The following is a 14,262-nucleotide window of genomic DNA, read 5'->3' as shown; positions in this document are numbered from 1 at the left end:
CCTCTGAATTGTAAAGCGCTGCGGAATAGGTTGGCGCTATATAAGCAAAGAGTATTATTATTTTTATTGGTTTGACCCGTAGACGTAGATTTGGTACCCTGGTGTTCCGCCCACCTACTGGGGTGCTTGGCTGCCATGGTAGTTTCTCACACTGGTAGTGCTCAGGTTACCTTTGCCCAGACCTCTGCTCAACTTGATATGGCAAATGCTACAGACAAAAATGTTTTTCTCTGAAGGACTTTCAGAAAAAAATATTCCACACAGCAGCTGAACGCCCCCTAGCCCTGACTGGGCGCACAGCGGGGGTGCTCTTGGGAACAGTTGACCCAGTTCTCACTCTAGGCAAACCACGACCCCTTGCTGCCTGTGTTGGTGCTACATATCCATATTCCTCTGTGTTGCTGTCATGGCTATGCGTGCCAACGGTCCAGGTTGGATCAGTGGACTCATCATCGACCACCTCTTCTTCTATCTCTTCCTCCTTCTCAGTTGACATTGTAGGCTGACCTGATTGCAACTGTGTCTCATCATCATCAGCCTCTACCTCTGGAGACAGTAAATGATGTTCCTCCAAGTGGCTTTCTTCTGGCTGTAGGTCCTCAAATACTTGAGCATCAACGCACGTTACTTCCTCTTGTCCCTCTTCAATGCCGCACGGTGATAGGCCAGAGCCAACCAAAGGATGAGTACCAAACAGATCCTCGGAGTGGCCAAGCTTGGGGTCATTTGTCTCCTGTGACTGAAAATGGCGGAGGAAGGCGAACCAGCTTCAGGATTGGAAGGGCCAGCCTTCTGTGTATTCACAGTAGACTGTGTGGTCATGGAAGATTTGTTGCTGCTTGACAAATGCGTAGAGGCCTTGTCTGCTGTCCAAGACAGAATCTGCTCTCACTCTTCTGGCTTCCACACACGTTTACGTTCCAGACCCGGGAACTTTTTCCAGGAACATAGTGGATGCATCAAGCTTCTTCTGACCTGACACAGACTGAGTACCTTCTCACTCACCACTGACAACACCACGTCCACGTCCCTTAACAACAGGCTTTTTTGGCATTTTCGGTTTTGTTGACTGATTTTCAGATGTTGATGGCACAAGCCAAGCTAGCTGTCACAGGCACAGCCAAAACAGTGAGTCAACCATGACACAGCCCATAGGACTAATTTTTACAAATCCTATGAAAATTGTGCAGTGGACAAACCAGGACAGTATTCATACTCCAGCCTAACTACTATTTGAGATTGGAGACCCTTGGGATGGTGGCTTCCTGTGTCAACCATAACTCAGCCCATAGGGCTAATTTTCACAAACCCTATGCACATTATGCAGTGGACAAATCTGGAATGTACAGTAGTCCTACCAAACTAATATTTGTCATTGGAGGCCCTTGTCACAGGTTGTGCCACATTGTGACTGAGATAGGGGATACATATTCAACAGAAATTTACACTGACTGTTGATGACCGACTGATGGCCCTCTGAAAACTTGAATTGAGGGCCACAACTGCTACAGTACTCCATCGTAGATAATGTTTGTCAAGGGAGGCCCTTGTCATGGAATCTTCCTGCACCTATGACCCAGCCCCCGGCTTCAGGAGTAATTTTTGGAAATACGATGCACAATCTGCACTGGACCAAGTAGTACAGTATCAAGAAGTCTTCTCTGGGGAATATTGACAATCAAACTATCTAAGCCATTTGGAGAAGCTTCTCCAACCCATCCTGGAGGGGGGCACCATATATCCTTTGTCCATTGACTTGCACAAGTGATATGTTTGAGCTCGTCATCCAGTTAACTAGTGCAGCTTTATTTTTCCGGTTCACAGAGTTCAGCCATACCTGAGGATCGTAGGTGGCACTCACTGCTCCCTTCTAGTAATCCATGTCTCTTGGCCTTTTTCTCTGTTGTCTCTGCCCTTAAATGAGTTAAATAATAGTGAGGGCCCTACAATATGAATAAGTGAGGGCACTCTCAAATGTACACAAGAAGCACCTCCAAAATTTCTAGAGGAAGGCACTTCAAAATGTATGTCACAGGGCCACACGAGGGCTCTCACAAAACTCAGCTTTCCTGCCTACTACAGGCCCTCTGAACATTTGAATTTAGGGCCGCAGTATCACATGGTGGTGGAGGAGGAGGAGGAGGGTCAAGCCCAACGCTACAATGGGCACATTGTAAACTGCTGTGGAATATGTATTCCACTATCTGAGTGTCAATGATGGAGGGACCGCCCAAATGTCTAAGTAACAGCTGTCCCTCCAAAACGCATGTTACAGAGCCACCTGAGGCCTCTCAGGTCAAAGATCAACAGACCTACTGGTGCGTTCTAGCTGTGCTTGTAAAGTGCTGGGGAATAGCGAACTAAAAATGATGGGGACCTACAAAATGTATAAGTCGTGGCCCTCCCAATTGTAAAAGGCGATTGTGAAAAAGCCACAACAGTATGTGTGAACAAAGGCTAAAAGGGATATTTTTTTGGTTTCTCTGGTTTATTTAGCCTTATATACAAGTGATTATGCAGGAAAAACTGTTTCTTAACCTTTTGGCCTGTTACATGCAATTTAGGTTAGGTTTGGTAGTTGTTCTTCTGTGTCTACAAAAGTGGCGTAATACTGCGACACACTTATTCCCAGAAACCATATGTGAGTCAGAAATGCATGCAGGCATATTCTCCAGGCTCTTCCCATTCTGTTTCATCACTTTCCCATCCATTTTAGCCTTTTCCTCAGTCCCCCAGACCCCTTTGTAGGGTCCAGCAGAAAATTACTCGCATTTCCCATTGACTTACATTGTACTCGCTATTCCGAACAAATACGCGATTATTACAAAGTACTCGTTACGAGTATAGTGATTACGAATATTACGGTACTCGCTCATCACTACTCCGAGCCCTAAAGCAGAGCAATAATATCTACTGATTAATCAGAGACATCTTTAGATGTGATTGTAAACTGACAGCAGTCTGCACTATTTCTTTCGCAGCCTAATCGCATATGTTTTGTATATATGTCTTTAATCAGTCAGGTGGTTTGATAAGTTTATGCATTCTACATTTCAAAAGGCTCCAATGATCTTTTTTTGGTATAGTAAAGAAGCTCTAATCTCAGTTATAAGCTTCATAGAGCTGACAATACAAGTTATTTTGATGTCTCAGCGCTGTGCGATTCACTTCAATATATTCATTACAAACCACACTTGTATGGTAATGATAAAGTAACAGGTTTTATTGAAGACAGAGTAGAAATATACAGCTGCAATAAAAAATACTTATATTCTTTACAACAAGACATCATGACTTCATGTCATATAGAAATGCATTCCTATTGTGTATTAAACCAAGAAGAAAAAAACACCAAACTGTGACTTTGGTAGTTGAAATAGAAACAGAAGGATAAAAATAAAAATAAAGCAAGTAAATAGTATAAAATGGTTATGTAGACAGCGTACCGAGGAGGTCTTTCACAGAATACAGCGAACCGAGGGCAGAGGATGCTAGTCAATTTGTTGGGGTAACACCTTTTTACTAAGGGCTGTAACTGGGTTGCCCCGGCAATGCAAGAAAGGAACAGCAGTAAACTTACACACACCTAGTTCAAGACAGCTAGGACCCTTGCGCTACACAACCGGCAGGGCCAGAATGTACTAACAACAGAACTATAATTTGCCTACCAAGTAGTTCCGCCTAATGTAGTAATCGTGCATTACCCAGAGGAATGATGTGAACAGATGAGTGCACAAGACGGCTCGTACAGTGGTGTAGCGCAACAGTTGACAAACTTAACAAATCTCTATGCTTACAATCCTGTTATTCTAACTATACACAATCTCCCCAAAGGGGGGAGTCTCTAACTAAGGTTCGCCCAAAACCTGCCCACAACCAATGTCTTTGAGAATTGGTGTTTGGCGCCAAACAAACCCTGCTATTTGCATGTACCAACAGGATACTGTGGTGATATCTGAGATCAGATCTTAGCGGCTGGTAACTGTTCTGAAGAAGCTGGAGTCTGAGGAGAGGGTCCGGAACTTGTCTCAGGAGTTCAGTTTTCAGTCTGTAAGGCTAGCAGAGGGTCTTCCACGTCACTCAGATACACTGGGGAGGAATTCACCTCTGTATCCAACAACAGTTGTCCCTTCAAGGTAGCTCCTTCTCTCTGCCTAGAGCCACAGTCAAAGCCCCTCCTTCAGGCAAAGTTCTATTAGACTCTCTGCACGCTGCACACACCAGCTCTTAGGATGCAGCTCCACCATGTCTCCCCTCTCTCCACTCCTGCTTCTCTTTCTGCTGACTCACACCAACAAGTTCACCAAAGAGTTCCTTTCTTTTAGAGGCAACAGGGGCCTCTGGTGGCCGGAGGCTGGTAAAGCATGTCCACACAACTCCCTCTCACAGTTATGCAGATAGGTGATAAAATGATAAAATACATCCTCTGGAATCAGGCCATTCTATTAAAAACAATGTCATTCAAGCTGAACACCAGACTTACAAAGGCCCAATCCATTTTTCTAGCACATCCAATGCAACTTTTGTAAATGTCCATAAATTGACAATACCAGTATCAGTAAGTATACTGCTTTGATCCCTGTAGCAAGGGCCACACTGGATAAATGCCAGATAGGCCGGTCCTCCCTTGGGCTGCATCAATTGCGACCTTGCTAAAAGTAATGGCATCCTTAGGATGCCAACAGTGTAAGAGCTTTGCTGGAGAACAGTGCCACTGGCTCTATGCTCTGTCACTTACTACAGCAGGACGCAGGCTGTTTCCCGCCTGCTGCCTGCTGGAGGCCGGCGCATTGCAGGGGACATTGGACAGCACAATGACTTCACTTCATCATGCTGCTCACGTCCACTGCGAGGCACTATCAAGGAAGAAACGGCAGCTGCAGTGACTGGGGAGCCTGAATATGGCGAATATAAGGAGAGTTTGTGTGGGCAGTGGGGATACCATCATACTGTATGGTGGGGTGTGGGCAGACCATTATACTGTATGGGGGACTGTAGGGGGGACCATCATGCTCTGTGGGAAGGTGCTGTGGGGTGACCATTATTGAGTGCATGGGGATGTGGGGGGACTAGCATTCTGTGTGGGGGAGTGCTGTTGAGGGACATCATATTGTGTGCAAGGGGGTGCTGTGGGTGGATCATCATACTGAGTGGAAGGAGGCTGTGGGGGGACAATTATACTGTGGAGGGTGTGCTGTGGGGGGACCATCTGACTGTGTGTTGGGAATGCTGTGGGGGACTATCATACTATCTGGAAGGGGGAGCTGTGGGGGAACTATTATATTGTGTAGGCAGGGCTGTAAAGCGACCATCAGACTATGCGAAGGGCTGTGGAGACCATCATACCATCTGGAGGGCAGCTATGAGGGGACCATGATACTGTGTGGAGGGACCATTATACTGTGTAGGGTGCTGTGGTGGACATCATACTGTATGTGGAGCTGTGGAGACCATCATGCTTTTGAGATGACTTGGTTTGAATAAAACTGCTTTATTTTTAACAATTCCTGGTAACTGGCTTTGACAAAACTTTATTGATACAGTCATGTGCGAGTTGCATGGGTTTTTTACCAGCAGATTTTCCTCATCTGATGCAATCCTATGGAGAAATACCACACAAAAAACTAAGTGTGCCCGCAAGAGAAATTGACATGTCGCTGATTTCAAACACTGCAAGTCAGCTTACACAGCATAAAAAAGCACAGTGGGCATGAGATTTCTATAAATCTAATTCACCTAGAAGCGTCAAAAACTCATCCTGGGAATTTAAACTTATATTGGAATATTATTTTTATTAAATCCTATACAGTATTATTGGAAATATAAGTAATAGTACATCTTGATTTTCTCCAGGCAGGGTAATATTAGTAATAGAGACTCCAATCTGGGGAAGGTGGGGACAGCATGGGCCCGTGTGCTTTGAAATGCCAGAGCTGAATTTTAGTCCTAGTCCGTCCCTGCATGTCGCTGATAAAAACAATACTGTAACTTGTTATTGAGAGGTGAATCTAATGTCTAATTGTATTGTATAAATATACAGATACAATGTAAATGAAAGTAAACATCCTCAAATCAATTTATTAATGTAAAAAATATATTATCTTGAGATATATAGTCAGCTTCAGTTTATAGTTATCATCTTAATATGACATAGTTTGTTAATTTTTTTTTCTTAAAATCAAGGTATAATAACTTGCACAGGACAAAAAAGCTAGGCACTTATGGTTTACTACCTGATCATATTGTAAGGGCTCTTTTGGCAAAGTGGATTGAAAAAGTCACATGTCCGGGTGAACACATGGACCAAAGACGATGGCACACTGGGAAGGAATTGTCTGTTGACATAGAATAGCGAGGACCAGACCTTTTGGGTAAGCTGGAAGGCACGAACAAACCATAGAACCAGGGATGCTGAAAAACATAGAATGTGAAGCAGTATAGCCAGTCCAGGAAATCCCATACTTCTGAAGGAGGGACAGAATATGTAGCAAAATTTTAGGCCGCGCCCTTAACCACAGACACACAATTTATGATTTCATTCCATTTCATTCTCACCTGGACACGTTAAGAAAAGTTTAGCGAGTCATGGAAAACCCCTTCAAAGCTGTGTTTGCACTAAAGCTAAGCCTTTTTGTTGTCCTCTCCATTACAAAAGCAGATCAATGGAAAACAGCTGGGAATGGATTTGCCATCAAATGCACAGCAGAGCCTAACCTTCCCTACTGACTTTTCTGTCCAAGTATTCATTACATTTGAAACTTTAAGTTCTTGCTCCTATCAGTATACACTCCTCAGTCATCTCGTCAGCTCTGCTCTCTGTTCTTAGGCCATCTGCTCAGTGCACATCTCTGTTCTCAGGCAGTTTCCTCGGCATTCCTTTCAACCCTAAGGCCTACTCCTCAGCATTCTTCTCATCCCTCAGGTCGTCTCCTCGGTGCACCTCTCTACCTTCCCTCTTTCTCCTCTCAGTTTTCCTCTCTGCCTTTGGGCTGTCTCCTCAGTCCATCTAGCATTCATCTCTGCACTTCGGCTGTCTCCTCAGGCTATGTGCCCATGTAGCGTTTTTGCGGCGTTTTTACGTCCGTGAAAATGCCACAAAAATGCTTGTAAAACCGTGTAAAGCAATGTGAATTCGGATGTGCTGTGCACATGATGCGCTAATTAGCGATCAGATTCTACCGCGATTACGCCGCAAATTCGCGGCCATTGAGGAACATTGAACCCCACAGGTATATGTGGATTTGCTGCGTTTCAATTAAATTCAATGGCCGCGAATTTGCAGCATAATCGCGGTGCGTGTGGCTACAACTCCTCTTCATCCCGGCTACCACGTGGTGAAAATAAGAAATAAATAGGTTAAAAATAAAAAAACCTGTATACTCGGTGACGTCCTTTAGTCTTCTGAAGGTCACGCGACCGCTCACGTCAGCGGTCAGGTGATGGTCACGTGACCATCAGCTGACTAAATGACGTCACCGCAGGTCCAGCCAGTACACGTCGGGACGCCGAAGAGAGAGGATCGCCGCCGGGAGGAGACCGGGGAGGTGAGTATACAGATTTTTTTTATTTTTAACTTTTTAATTCTTTTTTTTTTTTTACTATAGATGCAGCATTTAAAGCATCTAAGTTGGTCATACAATATAAATCCATGCCGGTTGCATGGATTTATATTGTGTGACCAACTTGTCAAGCACTTTTCCAAGTGATGCTCAAAATCGCTTGGAAAAGTGCTTGAAAAAACGCATGCGAAAACACATGTAAAAACGCTGAAAAAAAACTTCTCTCTGGCAGAAAAAACGCATGTAAATCTGCATGCGTTTTTTTCTGCCAGAGAGAGGCAAAAACGCACTGCATCAAATCTGCTACATGGGCACATAGCCTCAGCATTCCTCTTTGCATTCAGGCTGTCTCTTCAGCATTCTGATCTGCTCTAAAGCCCCCGTCTCACATAGCGAGATCGCTAGCGAGATCGCTGCTGTGTCACGGTTTTCGTGACGCAACAGCGACCTCACCAGCGATGTCGCTATGTGTGACACTTTGCAGCGATGAGGCCCCTGCTGTGAGGTCGCTGATCGCTGCAAAGTGTCCTGGACCATTTTTTGGTCGTTGCCCTCCCGCTGGTCAGCACACATCGCTGTGTGCGACCAGCGGGAGCAGCGATCAGGCTGGTAACCATGATAAACATCGGGATACTAGGGGCACACGCGCACCTAGTAACCCGTTGTTTATCATGGTTACGAGCCTGCTACAGTGAGCGGTAACCTCCCGCTCATCGTAGCAGAGTGGTAACCATGATAAACAACGGGTTACTAGGTGCGCGTGTGCCCCTAGTAACCCGCTGTTTATCATGGTTACCAGCCTGCTCCTGCTTCAGCAGGCTGGTAACCGGAGCAGGACATCGTGGAAAGATTCTTTCCACTATGTCGCTGCTCCCCTGATCGTTGGTGAGCCTGCCTGTTTGACAGCTCACCAGCGACTACATAGCGACGCAGCAACGATCCCTGACAGGTCGTATCGTAGTCGGGATCGTTGCAACGTCGCTAAGTGTGACGGGGCCTTAAGGCTATCTCCTCAGTGTTCCTCTCTGCCTTCAGGCTATTTCTTTTGAGTTCCTCTCTGCCCTCGGTCTTTCTCCTCAGTGTGTTATCTGCACTTGGGCCTTCTCATCAATCTCTGCCGTCCTCACAGTTCCTTTCTACCCTCTACTGTCTCATTAGTGTTCCTCTCTGTCCTCAGGCCATCTCCTCAATGTTCCTCTGCCCTTAGGTCACCTCTTTAGCGTTGCTCTCTGCCCTCAGGCTGTCTCATACGAGTTCATCCCTGACCCCGGGCTGTCTCTTCAGTCTCTTCAGTCTCCTCAGCATTTCTCTCTGCCCTCAGACCAAGATACGTCGGAACTTACAAATTCATAGGTGTATTTCCTAATTTGGCCAGTCCCTGTGCACCAAGTTTTGCAAACGTATACCTTGGTGGTGGGTGAACCATGTGATCTTTTCTGAGAATATGGAGCAATATACCTCATCCATTACCCTATATGTAATAAATATTGGTGATATACTGATTCTGTGATCCACTTCTGAGAAATACACCTATGAATTTGTTAGATACCTTAACCACAATGATTTGGGCATTTTTTCATAAGTGAGATCCAAACCAAAAGGATTAATTTTATTGATATTTTTATTATCAAATCATAAGTAGGAGATTTGAAAACTACCTTTTATTGTAAGTCAAACGCAATGAACTGCCTTCTGACCTCGGAAAGTCCTTATCCCTGACCATTAAGAAATGGGATCACCAAGGATCAATGTTTGAGATGCAAGAGGGACTGTTCAAGAATAGCAAATACAAGCACAAATTGCGAGAACTACATGCCCGCTTTTTAAGTAAATGTTACCAGGGAAAGACTCTTGGGAACACAAATATGCATGTTCTAAAACAGGATCAGAATAACTTGTTAACACCAAGGAATAAAGAGGATTCTGCGATGATGATCAGATTGATAGTTATATTTTATCATCTGCATGAATATGATAAGAATCTCATCCAGAATCTCTGAAGAATTTTAACAGCCTATAAGGATTTTAAAGTATCCCTTCCAAGTTCACCAGTTATTTCCTATCACAGAGGAAGATATCTGAGGGACCACTTGGTCATCAGTCACTTAACGCAACCCAAGCATTCTGACAAAACATGGCTAAGCGTCCAAACAGTAACAGTGCTGCTATGAGTAAGGATCTTCGTATCCGAAACGCGTAAGCCTCTGTACGCTTTCATTAGCACTATGGTCTCATGTTTTTAATTTTTTCAAAATAAAGGCTATTTTTTAAGTCAATTTCATGAGTTGCTGGATAACTATCCTTTCATCACTGCTAAGCATCCAAACAGTGGACACATAAAAGTGCAATGGATTAGGGCATGCACATTTATCAGGAAGGGTAATGCCTGTACCACAGCATGTTCAGGAAAAACTTTCAAGAAAGAAAAAATAATTTGTCAATTGTAAGATAAAGGGGGTTATCTATTTGGCTACATTTGATTGCCCTCTTAACCATTTTGGCACATAGGAAACAATCATAGGGGTGAGAAAACCGCCATCTACATATGTTTGAAATTCTCAGAACAATTAGGAGAATATTCACTTTCAGGTCATGGAGGTTATAAGCCCACCAAAGAGGGGAGGAAACTGGGACAAAATCCTCCTTAGAAAGGAGTGCAGAGGGACTTATCGATTGTACTCGCTATTGCCAAGAGGTCTCAGTGATTGTATGCCATTCACTTGTTTTGTAGACAACCAATATGTTTTTTTCATAGGTGTATGTAGTTTGAAATTGGTACTTGTTGGACTTGTGATGGGCCATTTGATCTTCATGTGAATTCTTCTCATGATCTTCATATTTGTGAAATGTATGGCATGTATCGCCACTACCCTCCTTTACTGGTATATAATGTGACTTTATTGGGGTTATTGTGTCTATTGGGCCAAATAAATTGCGCAAATTTTGCTGGGTTGTGAGGGACCATCATACTGTATGGGAGGTTGTTTAGGGTCATCATATTGTGTGAGGGCTATGAGAAGTCATCATACTGTGTGGGGGGGCTGTGAGGGGCCATCATACTGTGTGATGTGCTGGGAGAGACCATAATATTGTGGAGAGGGCTTTGAAAGCCACCATAATTAATTTTTTATATGGGAGGGAAGGGGGGCAACGCAAACTCTTGTTAGGGGGACTCATGATTTCTTTGTAGGCCCCTGCAAGTTGACATTAATTTCCCATGGTGTATATCTTTGTATTTCAGCTGATGTAAAGTTAGTATATATTAGTATATATGTTGTTTTTTTCTGTAAGCGTATGTAAATACGTACATTTGTGTTTTATAACTTTAATAAATGTTATGTTTTACTGTAAACATTTCCCAGCTACAATATACAGGGCCAGTTGCAGTATATGTGTAAAGAACAGGGTATTTAGAATGATCATAGACATGAATGATGCATTTCGCCTTTGCTGACCGGACAATGAATGCAACTTTACTGCTTTTTACTCCAGATTATCAAGGAGGCATGTACTACTGAAGGCTGTGAAGGCCTTCCCCTCTTGTGGATGCCGGGAGTTGTAGTTTGCAGAGTGCAAGGATGGGGGGAGTAGAAAGCACACGTCACTACAGACTGCTAACCCTCCCACAGGAATGCAGGCATGAAATCCAGCATGAGAAAGGAACTACACAGCCACAGATAAGTAATAAACATTCAGACAAACACACTTTTGTATAGTTATTGGTGAGGACCTGCTTAAGATCTACTATTATTTAGTTATTTAATGGTGCCCTGAATTCTTTACTTAGCAGAGCCATAAAGATGCTGGGCATGTATGTGCCAGACAGATTTTCTCTGAAGTCTTCCCAAGTCCAGGACGGGATGGGGATATACACCAGCAGGAGAGTGAAAAAGGTTTGTGTCCTTTTACATTAAAGCCTTGGAGAGTGGCACGGATACCCAAAGCGGCGTCTTGTAGCGAGCAGGATTCAGCTGCCACATCCACACATGAAGAACCCAGAAGATCTATGCTGTAAAGGAGGCTCTGTCTGGCTCCAGGATATACCTCATAGCCAAGTCCCATGTTACCGGGAAATGTTCCCACCCCTAGATTGTAAGCTCTTGTGGACACACTCTTCTAGAAAGCACGTCCTATTAGTGGCTTGCTGTAAGACAGTAACATTTACAGTGCTTCATCTATATAGGCAGTCATCAGGGGAAATTTTTTATTTTTTGTTTTTTTTTTGCAGTTGTGCTGCCTGTTATTTCCTGCAGATGTCAGGTATTACATTGTAGTGAAAGGAATTAGAAGATGCCATTCAGAAAATTCCCTTTAAAATTCACTGTAGGCTCCATTACAGGTTTGTCCCTGATGTAATGCACTCGCCCCAATGTTATCCTATGATGCAGCTCACATCTGCGATTGTTTTTGCATGCTGAATCGACATGAGAAAATAATCGCAGCATGCTGTGATTGCATCCGCAACTCGGATCATACGCATCCATGTAAGTCTATGGATGCAAGTGAAACATGGCACTGCACTCGGACATTACCCGAGTGCAGTGTGATTCCCACCAATACCAGCAAAGGAAGAAATGGAGAAATTAATTTCTCTGTCTCCTCCGCAGTGTTGCAGTGCTGCAGTCCTCTCATGGGAGATGATCGGAGCACGGATCACTGACACTTGGCTCCTGCACGCAGCAGAGCAGGAGCCGAGTATCATTAGCATATTGCATCGGATGTGATAAGTTAGTGTGTCTCCGGCCAAAGTGTGAACAGTTAGGTTATCCGCACACGGTGTCTTTTTGAAGCCACCACAGTCGCCGAGTTTTCCTAGGTGAATCCGCTTCAGGAAAATGCATGCGGTCATGCATCGCTACCAGTTTTGCCATCTAATCTTGCAGCGGCCCTGGAGATGGCATCTTTTAGGGCTTGCTCACATCGTATAACACGGACTAGTGTTATTCAGTGAGGCAGAGCAGACCTGCAATTTTTTTCTCATGCTGATTCGGTGACTTTTTTACCTCAGTATTTGTAAGCCAAAACCAGGAGTGGGTGATAAATACAGAAGTGGTGACGTGTTTCTATTATACTTTCCCTCTGATTGTTCCACTCCTGGTTTTGGCTTATAAATACTGAGGTAAAATACTTACCAAATTCTCAATGTGTGCACGTGGCCTAAGGCATTCCCCTTTTCCCTATTCAATTCAGTAGGGAGAAAGAAATCTGCAATCAAATCCTAGTTTTGTGAATTTTGATGTAGATTAACTGCAGATCTGCGTGCAAGGATACGGGCTTAAATTAAAAAGAGCAGTGTTCTAACCATAGCAATTCCCTGGTGCGGAGACTCTAGCCTGGTCCTCTGCCGGCCTCTGTATCCTCCAATGATTACGTGTCATGTCAACAATTTTATTCACATTATCACTAGAGGCCAGGATTCAGGAATCATTTATGGACGGAGCTTCTCAATAGGAGCACCAGGAGGTTCCTAAAGTAAGTCTACTGCTTATTGTGCGCAAAGGAAAAAAAAACGCCCACAATCTATACAACCTTTTTCACAATAAATCTAATACATGTGTTGAGAAATTTACATCACTGCTCACAGAAATCCATAACTTGACTTAAAAAACAAGCCTACTCAGATGTACGGGACAGATTTTCAGTTGCAGAAATTTCTGCAACAAATTTTTTTCATGTGAATTCACCCTCAAAGTCAATGGGGAAAAACTGCATTTAAAAATATGCATAAAATTGCAACTTTTTTTTAGCCAAGCAGCTCTATGAACAGGTTATATAAACCTATAAGAAAAGCTAGCAATCAAAATTTAAACATCCAAGAAGAAGAGAGAGAGATGTAATAAAGATAATGCTGATGTATAGAAAGAACATCGCCCTCAGTAATTAACGGCCAGAGATATAGCTGTTATTGCAAAATACTGTATCTTTATTAAATAAAATACAACATGTAATATATAACAGTAAAAAACAAATAAGAGTGACTAGGATGAGAGACCCAATAGGGGTTAAGATCAAAAAAACCCCTAAAAGAGAAAGGAAAACCTTAACCCAATTGCAGGTGTAACTCCATAATTAATACCCAGGTGTTATACATAATCAGGCAATGTGGTCAGAGTCCGACTTGTTGGAGAGACACCTAGGCTATGAATCTGAGTTTGATCAAAAGATGCAGCAAGCAGATAAAAGTGTCTAAAGTGATCTGCTTATAATAATCAGAATAGCCGCACATTACCTTGTGACATAATGATGACCGGGTAAGAGAAGTCTGCAAAGGGGAATGAATAGCGCGCCTCGACGCGCGTTTCACTGAAGTGGCTTCGTCAGGAGGCGTGGCTAAAGGTCAGTCGGAGGGTGTATATATATGAGAACTGATAGCAGCGTCTGTCCAATGGGCGCACGGCCCGTCATCGCGTCCCGCCCCCTCAAGCGCCCGAGCGAGTCCCGCACCGCCAGGCACAGCAGGAAGGGAGGAAAAAACATCCCCTCCGCTGTCTAGGCAACCCAGGACACGCCCACGACGCCCGAGCTGCAGGGCGAGGATCAGAGCAGACGGAAGAAAGTGAAGGGGTATAGATAGAATAATTGCGGTCATAAGCGGATCCCCTGTCGAGGGGTGGGTGGCCAATACACAGATCGACAGGGAGGCGCCCAGATCCACAGAAAAGAAGATAGGATAAGAAGGAGATTAAATCTCCTTGTAGAATGA

At 43.9% G+C, this 14,262-nt stretch overlaps 1 protein-coding gene across 4 annotated transcripts in view; it reads left to right on the top strand.

Annotated features, from left to right (window-relative positions):
• Positions 1 to 11,143: 11,143 nt before the first annotated feature.
• The window catches only part of PRDM5 (PR/SET domain 5), a 330,811-nt gene continuing 327,692 nt past the window's right edge, over positions 11,144 to 14,262 (top strand). For 2 of the 4 annotated variants that reach the window (XM_073655566.1, XM_073655543.1), the window contains exons 1-2: positions 11,144 to 11,240; positions 11,347 to 11,452. In XM_073655566.1, the coding sequence (XP_073511667.1) occupies positions 11,360 to 11,452 (93 nt within the window). In that variant the 5' untranslated portion in view covers positions 11,144 to 11,240; positions 11,347 to 11,359. Of the gene's footprint in view, positions 11,241 to 11,342; positions 11,453 to 14,262 lie in introns of all 4 variants that reach the window. The other 2 variants (XM_073655553.1, XM_073655558.1) reach the window with 2 other exon arrangements.

This window comes from Phyllobates terribilis, unplaced genomic scaffold, assembly GCF_046119375.1.
Source record: "Phyllobates terribilis strain yellow unplaced genomic scaffold, ASM4611937v1 Scaffold_1__5_contigs__length_1240528914, whole genome shotgun sequence".
NCBI lineage: Eukaryota > Metazoa > Chordata > Amphibia > Anura > Dendrobatidae > Phyllobates > Phyllobates terribilis.
The sequence above is the reverse complement of the archived record's forward strand: the minus strand, read 5'-3'. Positions and strand labels throughout refer to the sequence as shown.